Source organism: Giraffa tippelskirchi, chromosome X (genome assembly GCF_054371585.1).
Source record: "Giraffa tippelskirchi isolate mGirTip1 chromosome X, T2T-mGirTip1v1.2.pri, whole genome shotgun sequence".
NCBI lineage: Eukaryota > Metazoa > Chordata > Mammalia > Artiodactyla > Giraffidae > Giraffa > Giraffa tippelskirchi.
Window position 1 is genome coordinate 98,392,952 of NC_137289.1, and position 13,909 is coordinate 98,406,860.

The 13,909-nt window shown below is 57.3% G+C and overlaps 1 protein-coding gene and 1 non-coding gene across 3 annotated transcripts; both read right to left on the minus strand.

Moving 5' to 3' along the window:
* Positions 1–5,931: 5,931 nt before the first annotated feature.
* LOC145536307 (melanoma-associated antigen D4) lies at positions 5,932–13,568 on the minus strand. Of its 2 annotated transcripts, none has more exons than XM_081565412.1 (13): positions 13,341–13,568; positions 12,160–12,370; positions 11,037–11,870; positions 10,476–10,682; positions 10,307–10,370; positions 9,989–10,068; positions 9,471–9,562; positions 8,740–8,819; positions 8,609–8,651; positions 8,136–8,198; positions 7,055–7,169; positions 6,315–6,757; positions 5,932–6,138 (listed from the first exon to the last, which is right to left on the minus strand). In XM_081565412.1, exons 2-12 carry the CDS (start codon positions 12,367–12,369, stop codon positions 6,323–6,325), a joined length of 2,223 nt encoding a protein of 740 aa, XP_081421538.1. In that variant the 5' UTR covers position 12,370; positions 13,341–13,568; the 3' UTR covers positions 5,932–6,138; positions 6,315–6,322. The 2 variants fall into 2 exon arrangements, with proteins under 2 accessions (XP_081421538.1, XP_081421539.1); XM_081565413.1 differs by having other exon boundaries at positions 12,160–12,561; positions 13,341–13,493.
* On the minus strand, positions 7,418–7,544 carry LOC145537309 (small nucleolar RNA SNORA11). Its single transcript, XR_014076332.1, has one exon. It is a non-coding gene; the product is annotated as a small nucleolar RNA SNORA11 (small nucleolar RNA).
* Positions 13,569–13,909: the final 341 nt, after the last annotated feature.

The window sequence follows — 13,909 nt, forward strand, 5'->3', positions numbered from 1 at the left end:
GAATCAGTAACCTGCTTTGAGTTATATAGTCATTTTCACAATACTGATTCTTCCAGTCCAAGAACATAGTATGTGTGTGTGTATATATATATATATATGAAAAAGTGAAGTTGCTCAGTTGTGTCCGATTCTTTGTGACCCCATGGACTCCAGCCTACCAGGCTTCTCTGTCCGTGGCGTTTTCCAGGCAAGAATACTGGGATGGGTTGCCATGTTCTCTCTAGGAGGTCTTCCCGACCCAGGGATTGAACCTGGGTCTCCAGCATTGTAGGCAGACGCTTTACTGTCTGGCTACATCACTCCATCTGATTGTGTCCTCTTTGACTTCTTTCATCAGTATCTTACAGTTTCATGAGTACAGGTCTTTTGACTTTTTAGGCAGGTTTATTCCTAGGTTTATATCCTTTCCGTTGCAGTGGAAAAAGAGGTTGTATCCCTGATTTATATTTCTCATCTTTCATTGTTAATGTGTAGGAATGCAAGGAATTTCTGTGTGGGTTAATATGTTTTAAATGAGATAATAATATGACTCCTCCCATTTTATTCTTCCTTTCACAATGTTTGAGCTAGCTTAGTTTCTTTTGCTTTTTTAATAAGCTTTAGAATCAACTTGTCTACACCTGCTAAACTTGCTGCCGGGGTTTTTTATTAGACTTCCATTAAATCTATAGATAAATGGAGGGGAGAACATTCATCTTTTCTGTGGTAAACATTCCAATCCCTGATCGTGGTATATTCTTCTATTTACTTAGGCTATTTTTGATTTCTTTGTTCCCTGTTTTGCAGTTTACAGCATGCAAATACTGTGTGTCATTTGTTAGACTCCCGACACAGAATCGCCGGTATTTGTGAGTGGTACGTGGTAGCACTCTCTTCAGTTTCATTTTCCGACACTTCTTTGCTAGGATAGAGAAACGTGGTTGATTTTGTTCTAATCTTGTATCTTGCACTCTAGGTAAATTCACTTAGTAGTTCTGGGAGATTGTGTTATATCTGTGTCATTTCAACAGAGATACTCAGCTTGTGAACTGGAACAATTTTAATTTAGTCTGCTGATTTGTGCCACAGCATGGATGAATTTCCAAACCACTGAAGCAGAGAGGAAAGTGGGCAGACCGAGAAGGTTACATGTTGCACACTGATGTGTATTACAGGCTCTAGTGAAGAGCGTTCTAACCTATAAGCGAAATAGAAAGGAGATCAGCGGTTGCCTAAGGCTGCATGTGGATGGTAGGGATTCACTGGGAGGGAGCAGAAGGGAACTTTATTAGGTGATGGAAATGTTCTCTTTCTTGATTGAGGTGCTAGTTACATGGTAGATTTATCAAAGGCCTTGGACCTGTACACTTAAACGGACACGTGTTTTGGCTGGACAATGAAACCCCAGCACAACTGATGAGGAGAATTTTGAGTATTAGTTTCATTTGGAGAAATTCGGGTTGCAAATAAGCAACATCCAAACCGTGGACCTCTGATAATGAAAATTTTCAGGGCTTTATCAGTCACGCAATGTTCTCTTTGTGGACAGCAAGCAGGGGACTCTGGCCAGGCTCTGCAGTCTTCCGAAACCCGCCCCCACACAGAAGAGCACCGTGTACTTTGGGCAAGAATGTGAAACTACAGCTGAGGTTGGACACCATTTCCTGGGAACACCCTTCTGCACTGATTCTTGCCCTTGCTGCCCTCGTCCCTCCTGCAGTCCGAACCTTGGGCCTAGGGCCCATTTCTTCCCCCGTGTTGGGGAAGGAAGGAAGAAGAGGTTTGCCAGGGTGGCCTGATTCTAGGACTCCTCCTCTGCCTCCCCACTCTGGGTGCCAGGACACCACAGTGTCCTAGAGAGCTTCCGAGAGAAGCTAACTTGTAGATGTTGCCTTCCTGAAAGGTACACGATTGTCAGGATCTCAGCTCACTCAGATTCCTGGCTAAAAGCAGTGCACTGCTCATAGTGAAGCTTCATCTTCCGACGTCTTCTTTCCTTGCTTTTAGAAGGCTCACTTTGACCTAGACCTGATCTCTCATGCCTCCTCCATCCAGGTGGCCTCAAGGAGCCTCAAGCTTTCAGTTCAGTTCAGTTCAGTCGCTCAGGCGTGTCCCACTCATTGAGACCCCATGGACTGCAGCTCACCAGGCCTCCCCGTCCATCACCAACTCCCCATTGAGTGGACATGATGGTGATGGTGTCCATCCAACCATCTCATCCTCTGCCATCCCCTTCTCCTCCCGCTTTCAATCTTTCCCAGCATCAGGGTCTTTTCAAATGAGTCAGTTATTCGCATCAGGTGGCCAGAGGATTGAAGTTTCAGCTTCAGCATTAGTCCTCCCAATGAATATTCAGGACTGATTTCCTTTAGGATGGAATAGTTGAATCTCTTTGCAGTCCAAGGGACTCTCAAGAATCTTCTGAAACACCACAGTCCAAAAGCATCAGTTCTTCGGCTCTCAGCTTTCTTTATACTCCAACCCTCACGTCCATACATGACTACTGGAAGAACCATAGCCTTGACTAGACAGACCTTTGTTGGCAAAGTAATGTCTCTGCTTTTTAATATGCTGTCTAGGTTGGTCATAACTTTCCTTCCAAGGAGTAAGCGTCTTTTAATTTCATGGCTGCAGTCACCATCTGCAGTGATTTTGGAGCCCAGAAAAATAAAGTCTGTCGCTGTTTCCACCTGTTTCCCCATCTGTTCGCCATGCAGTGATGGGACCAGATGCCATGATCTTAGTTTTCTGAACGTTGAGCTTTAAGCCAACATTTTCACGCTCCTCTTTCACTTTTATCAGGAGGCTCTTTAGTTCTTCTTCGCTTTCTGCCATAAGGGTGGTGTCATCTGCATATCTGAGGTTACTGATAATTCTCCCGGCAATCTTGATTCCAGCTTGTGCTTCTTCCAGCCCAGCGTTTCCACGATGTACTCTGCATATAAGTTAAATAAGCAGAGTGACAACATACAAGCCTTGACATACTCTTTTCCCTATTTGGAACCAGTCTGTTGTTCCATGTCCGGTTCTAACAGTTGCTTCCTGACCTATATACAGATTTCTCACGAGGCAGGTCAGGTAGTCTGGTATTCCCATCACATTAAGAATTTTCCTCAGTTTGTGGTGATCCACACAGTCAAAGGCTTTGGCATAGTCAATAAAGCAGAAAGAGATGTTTTTCTGGAACTCTCTTGCTTTTTCGATAAACCATCGGAATATCCCTCCTGTTTCCCAGGGGCCTAATACAAATGAAGACTTCTCTGCACAGTGTACGGGAGTTCATTTGCTCCACACTCTCATCAGCTCTTAGCATCCACCGACTTTTCCATTTTCACCTTTCATGTGTTCACTGGGAACATACACCCCATTTCACTTCTGGAAATCTGTAACCCCTGGAAAGTCAACTGTCTCAAAATAAATAGAATGTGTTTGCTTAACCCTGCACTCGGGCAACTAGCCTGGAAAGGGCCTCTTGTGTCCCCCTCAGGTGTGAAAGTCCATTTCTGACCAGGATGTTGAAGTGCTGGCCTCTCCAGGCCACAGGAGTGAGGATGTGCCAGGAGGTTGGGTGGGTAGTGGTAGGCCTGAAAAGCCTAGGGTGACCCTCAGGGGCAGGGAGGCCATGAGGGGTGGGGTTCTGGCTCAGTGAAGGGAGATGGAAAGCTGTATATGTTTGCTGGGTGATCAGGAGGGTGGGTGTTTGCAGAGAAGAGTGAGAGGTGGGGGTGTCACCGCATGGCACTGTGAGTCCCCCAAAGGCAGTGGCACCAGACTGCAGTGGTCAGAGCACACATTTGGGCTCAAAGCAGTTCCAGTCCCAGCACTGCCACTTCCTGGCTGTGGGACTCAGGGCAAGCGTCTTCCCTCTCAGAGCCTCAGGGTCCTCATCCATGGAATGTGCCTGGTCATCTGCTCCCTTGAGGCTATCTGGGGATTGACGTCAAGGCCATGTGAGCCATTGCATGCGAATCGTCAGGAACTGGACACAAGTGAATCGGTGAACGCTTTGTCCATCAACAAGAGGCTGAGGAGTCAGAGGGCACAGGCCTGGGCTGGGGAGAAAGCTGCGGGAGCTGCCAAGGTGCATGCACACCTCAGCCAAGGCCCTGGCACACAGTAGGGCCTCAGAAAACACTGGCTGAGACCTGTGTGGTGGGGGACCCCGTGGAAGGGCTGAGGCTGGGGGCGGGAGGGAGGCCTGCCTCGGTCTCTTGTCCGCCCTGCGGTTGAATGTCGGCCACCTCCGCGGTGCCAATTGTCAGTTTCTGGGGGACCCAGGGTCTGTCCCTGATCCCTGGGACCCGCCTTCCTCCTCGCTCCTGAGGCTGCCTCTCTGCTCACTTCCTCACCCCGCACCGGGCTCTCAGCACTGCCCCCTGCACGGTGTGGAGGGGCAGGAGCCAGGTGAAGATATCCATGGGGGCGGGGGTGGAAGGGGAGAGAGCTGCAAGCCTGGAGGCCCGGAGAGGTGGTGACTTCCCCAGCATCCTGCCTCTGAGAGCTGCTCTCGCCTCCTTTCCAGGTGAGCTGCCTTGTCCCAGGTGCCCGCGGCGCACAGTGCTCCCGCTGACACCTGCGGCTTGTGGTGAGTGCCCCGACCTCGTCCATGGGAAGGCAGGTACCTACTGAGTGCACACTAGGGTCCTGGGAGGTCCCAGGTTGAGGGAGCCAGAAATAGTCCAGTGTCACTCATCACGCCAGAGAGGGGTTCCCCAAACCCGGACCGTCAACCTGGATACCTGCACCTGGCAGGGGACTGAATCTCTGTCAGAATCACAGTGTCCACGGGGCGAGGCATCAACCCAGCAGCCAGGGAGGCAGACAGCAAAGCACCAACAAATAAGGCAGAAACCCACGTGGAGCCTGCCTTTAAGGGAGGGGTCCACACAGAGCTTGCCTCCTGCGGGTACGGCCCAGGCCATCGCTCAGAAGGGTCGCACTAGTGGTGGGCTCCTGCCGCTTGCTTGGAATTCTTACTAATTTTTGAGCCAAGTGATGGGTGCTTTTGCTTTCCACTGGGTCTGGAACATGTTGCAGCTGGGTCTGGGTCAGGGCCCAGGTCTGCTTGAGGGCGTGGAACCTGTTCTTGGGGCAAAGAGGCAAGCAATAGGTGGCTGGGCAGGTGGGCTGCGGTCTTTATACTACTCTCTCCTTCCTCTTAACCTGGAGCCTTGTCCTCCAAGCTGCGGACATCACTGAGATACCCAGAAAAGCCCCAGATGGCCCCTTCCTGCTACGGAGTCCTTCCCAGAGTTCCAAAGTGTCTCTGCCCTCACTGTCGTCTGCCTGGGGCATGAAAGTTGAGCCTCAGCCCCCCTCAGGGATCACACAGCCCTTGAAGACACAGGGACCTAGGCTGGCCTTGGCCTCAGTGGGAGAGCCCTGCTCCCATGGAGAAGTACCCTGGAGCCTCCCGAAGGGCCTCGGGTCATGGTCGTGGGCAATGGGCTGTCCAGGTCTGCCTGTAACTTCCTCCCATGAAATAGGCTGTCTTGCCTATGATGGTTTCTGTTCTACCTGCTGGAGGTGTGAGGATGTCACTGTAAGGCCTACCTCACTGTCCTTAGGACTCGGGAAGAGGGATGAGGTCCTAAAATTGTGTGGCTGATGAGGGAAGGAATCCTGGACTGACTCCAGAGATGGGGCGGGGCAGGTAGGTGCTGGGGGATGTCTGTGGAGCCTGTCCCTCGGTGGGAGGGACAGTGGCACCAGCTCACAGCCCTCCACCCCACCCTTGCTCCTGTGAACCGCCACTGTATTTGACCTGGGGCGCACAGTGTAGGAGATCATGAAGCTGTGGACTGGAGCCCCTGGAAACTCATGGGCGCCCCCCCTCAGCTGGCATCTCTGCCCTGCCCGGCGCCGGACCCACTCACACCTGCCTGTCCCCGAGGGCCTGATCCCAGGCCACTCAGAGCCACACCTGCCCAGGAAAAGGAGGAAACATCCCACTGATTTTGCAACTTTAATGTAACACAGATACCCAAAACACGACAGCACGAGGAAAGCACACAATGAAAGCAGGAAGGGCATAGAGCGCGTCATCTTGCATGCCATCTTCCATGGATGGGGAGAAGCGGGCCTAGAGTGCCCTGTCGGGGACCGGGCAGCGGAGGCACTCTGGCTCGGCGGGGGACTGCCGCAGCTCCTCGGGGCTGCCTGGAACCAGGAGACACAAAAGCCGGAGTAGAGGTGTCAATGCATGTGACACCTCAACAGCAAGGACAGACTGAGTGTCTTGTCAGGCTCTCCTTGTTCCCCCAGGACACCCCAGGCCTGCCCCTGACACCTCCCAGCCCCTCCCCACCCCAGCCTCCAGAGTCCCGTGTAGTGACCTCCAATTTTACTGAATCCAGGAGAAGAAGCTGGCACTGGTTCTGGCAGCGTTTCTGGTCCGGATGGTGGAGCTGGTGCTGGGGCCGTCGAGCATGCTGGCGCTGGCCGCGCCATTGGTGCCACTGCTGACACCAGCCCTCCAGGTACCTCTCCTGTTGGCACGGTTGCTATTCAGAATGTACTGATGGTATCTGGCCCAGAAAGCGAAGGGGATCCTGGACCAGGCGTCGCCAAAATCTCCGTCCTCATCCCAGGTCAGGAGCTCCACCTGGATATCGTCCCAGCTCCACCGTCCAATCAGAGCTTCCTCCCCGATGTTCATCTGGGCCCTCATCTGGGCCCTGGCATGCTCCTCGGCCATATCCACATCCATCGTCTTGAAAGCATCATCCACAGCCTCCAAGAAATGAGCCCTCCATTCCCGGGGGTCTCGGTTCTGATACTGCGATGGAAACACAGCAACCCCACCTCGCTCAGCACCCGCTTCCTGCCTTTCACTCACTTAAGCGCTTTGTGAAAGCATGTTAAAGACCCACACGATTGAAATCGGGCTCCCGTCATTCCGAGCCAGACCTGGGATTGCCCCCCGTCGACTCCCTACAGCCTGTGAACTGGTTTCAGTGACTTGGGAACCTTGCTGGGCCTCGGCGTCCTCACTGGACAAACGGCGTCAGGAGGCCGGGACCAAGACACAAACCTGGTAGGGGAAGGTGCAGGCAGAACACAGGCTCTGCCTTACCTGGGCGATGAATCTCAGCACCCTCATCTTGCTGGTCTCATGGCAGGCGCGCAGACCCCAGAGGAACTCATACTCGGGTGGGCTGCTATTGGGGACCTTCTTGTACTCCAGGTACCTGTGTGAGAGAGGACAACGAACCTCTGCTCCCAGACAGGCACACCTGTGGCTGCCCCAGGGGCTCCCAGGTAGCCCCTTCCCAGCCCCGAGGCTGCAGCTCGGCTGCTGCAGGAGGCCTGCCCTGGCCCCGCAGCCCCTGTCCCCCCCCTTCCACACCGGCTCCCAGGGTGTCTGCCTCCTAAATGGAGGGGCTCACACCCCTAGGCCACTGGTCCTGCCCAGCAGCCATGGGGAGGTGCAGGGGGCACGGGTAGGGTACTTGTTCAGAGGAAGGCCACAAGTTTTGTGCCCCTTGTCACAATAACCCAGATTCCTGCTGGGTCTGGTGTAAGCAGGAGCCATTTCTTCAGGCTCCATGCTCTGAGCACAACCCACCATGGGGCTTGTCCGTGACCTGACTGAACCCTGGGAGAATCCATCATAGAAAACGACTGTACGGGAAGAAAGCAGTCAACCAAGAGTAGGGGACTCCACGCATACTCCCAGACATCCATGAACGTGTGTTTGTGGGGCGGCGGGGGTGGGGGGGGGTGGGTGACCATGCACACGGGGTCTTCGTGAGGGCACAAGAGATCTCCAAGCACTGACGATGGGGTGACCCTGGGCTAGAGAATCAGCAGGGCCAGGCTCCAGGCCCAGATGGGCCTTACTCCAGTCAGGGCCATGATCAGGTTTCCACTCTCTGAGTCCCAGGCCCCTGAGATGTAAAGCCGGGACACTGCCTACAGGGCAGGTGCTGAAGGAGGTGGAGGCTGTACCGTCCCACCCAGGGTTTGCAGACCGCAAGTGCTCCCTTTCCCCAGGCCTCCCTGGAATTGTCCCCTCGGCCTCCACACTCGCATCCTCCCACCCCACACTCACACCAGACACCCATCCCTCTGGTGTTAAGACATGGGCCGGGGAATGGCGTCCTCAGCCAGAGCAGCACACGAGGGAGGCCTGAGTGGGAGGCAAAGATACTCACTTCTGCTTCACAAAGTCCTCTGTAATGAGTTTCCTCAGATCGCCAAGGAATGGGTGCCTCACCCTGAGTGCAAGGAAAGGAATGCGTGACTAGAGAGAGTGGCAGTGCCTGGGTTGGGCAGGAGCGCTCCCGGCAGGACTGAGGGCCTCCTAGCCTGTGAGGCGTCCCCATGGACGCCTGGGCTGGCAGCAGAGGCCAGGCAGCCACTTGTCAGCAGGGCCCCAGGGAGGGGCTGGATGGAGCCCTCAGGTCCGATGGTGTCTCTGAGTTCTCATGTGGGAACAGAGAGGGCACACGGGGCAGAAGAGGGCTCGGGGTTCAGGACCATTTCCCCGCGCACCCTGGCGGACCCTTGGCGCTCCACCTAGTCCAGGATGCCACGCCCCACAGAGACTGCGAGGCCACTGCAATCCCGGGGCCTCCTGTGCCCAAGGACACACTGAGGAGCGGGAGCCGCGAGACCCCAATCATACCCGGGGCGCAGTCCCATCTTGCGGAGTGCCTCCCAGAGGACAGCTGTGAGGAGAGATGAGGTACAAGAGTTTAGCAGACGGAGGGAGGTGAGACGACGGGCAACCCCCCAGCTGCCTGTCCAGCCACTCACCCTCGCTGGCGCGGTTGCCGTTCATGAAGATGACACCCAGAATCACCAAGAGGAGACTCAGCCTGGGAGTGTCCTTGGTCCTGAAGGCGTAGAAAGAGGGATCCTGTCCAGCAGCCATTTGCACAAATGACCACCGCCAGCTCACCCAACTAGCCTCTCCCACACTGCTGGGCTACAGGGCGGTTCCTCCCACTCTGTATGGCTTGCTATACCTGGTCTAGACAATTCCTTCCTCGGCCTGAGACTGAGGCCCTTCATCCATCAAATGTGGATGCTAACACCTCTTCCCAGGGCTCTGTCGAGGATGGGGTTAGGCAGGGAGCGGACGATTGGCAACCCTGGGTCCAGAGGCACACCCTGCCCTTCCCTGCCCTTTGCCCACTGCATCTGGAGCACGACTCCACTGGAGACCCCCGTCCCCCACTCTCCCCTTTCCCTGCCCCCTGCCCGAGGCCCTCTCTGCCAAGCCCTGGCCGGGACCTTGGCAGAGAGAGGCCATCAAGAAGCTCGCTTTCCTGGCAAGACAGGGGCGGGGAAGGGTGGGCAGGGCTGAAACCCGGAGAGCCACAAAGCCTCGCCCCAGGCTATTTGGCCCTGCCTGCCCTTAGCTGCTCAGCACTGCTAACTCTGGGTGGGAGCCGTGCTAGGCCCCCCAGCCCTACTTTCCCGTTTCTCGAGAGGAGGGGGCAGGCACCACCAAGGAAGACCACCGGCCTCCTGTGCTTTCTCACTTTCCCAGGAGGCGGGCTGACGAATCCCGTGTGCAGACGAGAATGTACAGGTGTTCTTCCTTGTCGATTTCCTTCAGGTGGATCCCGAACTTCTACAGCGGGGAGAAAACGGAATGTGAGATCAAACATCCATGCTGGGTGTCCTGCAGACGGTCATTCAATTCCCTGTTAGAACTCTTTCTTGGCGGGGAACCCCAAGCCCTGGGGGAGGAGGGAGAGGAGAGGCCACGGAGGAAGTGCCCTGTGGGAGCATCAACACTGGCTGAGACGACGGGAGCGACCTCAGGAGACCACAGGCGGGAGCCACCTCAGGAGACCACAGGCGCTCAGAGAGCACGAGCGGGAGGAAGGAGGGGAGGAGGCTTGCAGAGGCAGCTCCCAGGTGCAGAGGCCGGGGAGGGCTTCCCTCCAGAGCACGCAGTCCGGCCCCTGGGCCTCGAGGGGATGCAAAGGGGGAAGGCGGGCAAGGGTTCCCTGCTGCTCCTGCTCCACAGAGCTGCCCCCGGCCCCGCACCCACCTTTTCCAGAGTGTACGTTGCTCGTTCAATGATCTCAGGGAAGTGTTCATCATATTCTCGGATGACATCCTTCAGCATGTCTGCAGGAGGGGAGGGGTGGGCAAAGCACCAGGGCTGAGCAGCAGCCACAGAGCTACAGCCTTTCCGTCAGCCCTGCTGAGGGGAGCACACTCAGGACCCCACACCGTGCCAATGGAGCCATCGGCCAGGCCTGATCTGTGTGTGTGGTGGGGAGAGGGCATCTGGTGGGAGGCCCACAGGGCAGGGTGGTGGGAGCGGGGAAGGGCAGAGTGCAGGGAGGGGGCAGAGGCTGCCCACCTGAGCGCTTGATGGGGATCTTCTTGTAGTCTTTAATCATCAGATACTTCACCAACTTATTTGCCTGGAGAAGGAAGAGCGCACGGGGAGATCAAGGGGTGGGTGACCTCAAAGACCTGGCCCACAAGGGAGGAGAGGAGGGAGATAGGGGGAAGGGCAGGCATCTTACCCTCTCTTGCAGAAGGGTCACATTGCGGGGTGGCAAGCACAGCACGTGCCTGGAGGGTACCTGGGACCTCAGGGCCATGGGGGGCCGAGGGGCCATCTGAGGCCGCGCGGTCGTCAGCAGGGGCTGCGACGCCCTCCAGGTCGGTGGGACCGCAGGAGGCTCTCTCTCCTCCTCGCTGCTCTCATATTCGTCATCCAGGTGCTTGGACTGTACCATTAGACAGAGGAGAGACTCAGGGCGACCAGGCTCCCTGTGCAAAAGCGCTTGGCACACATCTTAGCCAGAGCAGGTACTTGGAAATAAGGGAAGTAGACGACACGCGGATGACACGTGCCCAGTGCTTATTAAGTGCCAGGCACTGAGCCAACCGCTTCTCCCTCCAGGCCCGAGGGTAGGGACTACATGGAGTAAAAACATGCTGGCAAACTTGGCTTGGAGAAACAAGCTGAGAGAAGAGGGAGGGGGAAGAAGAGGGAGAGGGAGGGAGGAGAGCAGGCAGAGAGTGAGAGGGCAGAGAAAGCAGGGGAGCAAGGGAGGGGGGAGACAGCAGGGAGGGCTCACCTTCTTTGTCCTCTTGCCTCCCATTCTGGCCCAGGGCTCCGCACTCTGCTGAGAGGTGGCAGCTGCACTCTCAGGCTCAGGGATGCTCGTGGCCATCTTGGCCTTGGCGGCAGCTGCCGCCACAACATTCTGAGGCTCCACCCAGCGAGTCTTGGCGAGAGCCTTCCCGGACTTGGTCGTCTTGGGCCGGGTGGCCGCCCCCTCCCCGGCAGAGGCTGCCTGGGTGCCCCTGGAGGCAACACTGGGGCCCTCTGTGGCAGCCTCTTGGGCCGGGGCAGGTCTCTTGGGGCGTGGGAAGGCCATGCCACTGACACCTGCCGGCTGGCTGAAATCAAAGGCGTCGTTCTGACCCAGGAAGGCTGTCTTGGGCCGGGTGGCATCCATCTCACCTGCACGCGAGGCCTGGGGGAAAGCACAGGCCGTACTAGGGCCCTCGGCAGCAGCCTCCTGGGCCTGGGAGGATGTCTGCGGCTGTGGGGACCTTGCTGGAGCCCCGGGGGCAGCCATCTCGCTATTGACTAGCATCTGGGAGCTGTGCGGAGAAGTGATGCTTGTCTCAGGGGTGGCTGCCGGAGCCTGGGCAGCAGATGTCATGGGCTGGGTATCGCCTCCTGACGCCTGGTGTGTGGCCACCGGGTGGTGGTTAGTGACCACCTGATTGTAGGTGGCACGGGCAGCAGTGGCAGCGGCCCGAGCAGCTTGGTTAGAGGCGGCGGCCCGGGCTACGTTGGCAGCACGGGCAGCCGTCTCATTGGCAAGTGTTTCTGGATCCATCCGAAATGCCTCCAGCAGAGTTCTGGCCAGCACAGGGTTTTCCAGTTCCCAGGGCTCGTTCTGCAAGAACAGGGAGGGGAAGGGAGGGCAGGGCAGGGGAGGACAGGGGAGGGGAAGGCAGATAGCTCTACACAGATAGCTCCCCCTGTGTTGGCCAGCCTCCGACCAGCCCCCAGGCCCTCCAAACAACCCTCCCCAACTCTTCTCCCAGTAGGAGGGGGAAGGTTTGGGTAAGCTGGGCAGTCCTTCCCCCTTCAACTCCAGCCCTCATCGGCCCCCTCCTCCCCTCCTCCCTGACGTCACAAGAGAGAAGGCCCAGGGCTAGCAGGTGGCCGAGGAGGGGCCTCACCGCTAGGATGCGAAAGCCTGGACCCAAGCTCCCAAAGGCTCTCAGGATGCGGATGTCAAAGCTGGTGAGGGCTCCGTAGCCTCCAAAAGCACCAAATTCTTCATAGTCGTTGCCTTCAACCATGTCTTCCTCCCCGACTTCATCACTACCTTCGTCCATGTCTTCAACGTTGTACCCTTCAGATTCCTTGCGGTAGCTTCCCTCTGCCATGCTGGGGGTTCCAAGGAGAAGAGAGCTCAGCCTGAGAGGGACGAGGAGGCCCCTTCAGGGGGAGGGGGCGGGATCCAGCAGGAGGCGGGATCTCTCAGGAGGTGGAGGGCTGCAGTCACCGGGTTCCCAGGCAGTGTAAGGTTGGGGCGGGGGTGAGGGCTGCTGGGGTGGATTCCCTCAGAGACAGGAGCCCTAGGAGAAGGACAGAGGAGGTCGGAGGAGACCCTGCACTGAAAGGGGAGTTTAGGTCACACAGGCTCCCCAGACCAGCGGCTGGATTGGAACAAGGGGTGGACTGGCGGGCTTGGGTCCAGAGAGTCCCATAAGAGATGCTTCGACAGAGGGGAAATAAAGCGCCTCGATTGAATGGCTGGAGCGGGGGGCCAGGGTGCTGGGGAGGAGAAGACATGAGAAGGCTCAGACAACGGGGACCGCTGGAAGCTCTGGGAAAATGAATCCCAGGGACCCTCTAACTCGCGGGGGGGGGATTCAGCTGATTCAGGTCTAGGCTGGGCTCATACAGGAGCGCTCAAGATGGATGGAGTCGGGGGCGGGGGGGGGGGCGGTCCTCGGACTAGGTGAGGCTCGAACTGGAAGCGCTGGAGGTCTCAAAGGCCAGGATCGCAACTCGGGGAAGGGGGCAAAGCGGTCAGTTGGGTTGCAGCGATCTCAGAATGGTTGGGGTGGGGGTGGGGCCTCCGCGCTAAGGCAGCTCAGCACGGAGCACACGCGTCTGTTAAAGGTGTTCGGATGGTGGGTTCCGGTGTTAAGCAGGGCTCGAATCCGGGAGCCTGGGTCTGGTGGCCGTGGTGGGGGGCGGCTCCTTTGTTGACCACGGGTCTAATGGGGTTCAAGTTCTGCGTGCTTGGGCTTTGTTCACATCCGGGGGCGGGGGTGGGGTGGGGAGGAAGGGCACAGCGCGCCCGGTTCCACTTGCCCTCTCCCGGTCCTGTTTGGGGCTGGATCCTTACCTTCCCTGGGGCTCCAATGGCGTCCGTCCTCAGCACCAGGAACCCCGCAGCCGCGCCCTCGCCTACTGCTGCCAGCACAGCAGCTCCCACCACCCCGCCCCTTTTCTCCGCGCACCCCCCCACCCCCCGCGGCTGGGCAGCCTGCGCATGCGCGGACCCCTCCAGCCCGCCCGCTCTCCCAACAAAAGCCTTTTCCACCAGGTCCCCTGTGCGCATGCGGTTCCGCCAGTGGGTGGGCGGGGTGGGGTGGGGGCGTTTTCTCCCTCCCGCCAGATTCCCCTCACCGTCAACCCCTCCGCCCCCGCGACACCGACCGGGGACGCGGGCATGCACGCCCTGTATTGCGGTTCCAACCCATCCATCATATACCCTCAGTCCCCCCACTTTTGCACAATGCTTCTCAGCCCTGCCCTCCCCCTCGCCTCTAAGCTCCTCCGGTGTGGTCTGGAACACACTGAGCCCTGCTTCCTCAGCATGAATGACCCCTAGGTCACCAACACAGAGCTCTCCAGCCCGGTCGGTAACTGCAACAGGAGAAATGGAAATGGCAAGAGGACACCAGTTCCCTA

Excerpts from the sequence above, each read along its gene's own strand:
- LOC145536307 (XM_081565412.1), bottom strand. The coding sequence starts at position 12,369 with ATGGCAGAGGGAAGCTACCGCAAGGAATCTGAAGGGTACAACGTTGAA. Across the intron at positions 10,069-10,306 it reads GATCCCCATCAAGCGCTCAG|ACATGCTGAAGGATGTCATC; the intron begins GTGGGCAGCCTC and ends CCCCTCCTGCAG. Across the intron at positions 8,820-9,470 it reads TCAGCCCGCCTCCTGGGAAA|GACCAAGGACACTCCCAGGC; the intron begins GTGAGAAAGCAC and ends CTACGCCTTCAG.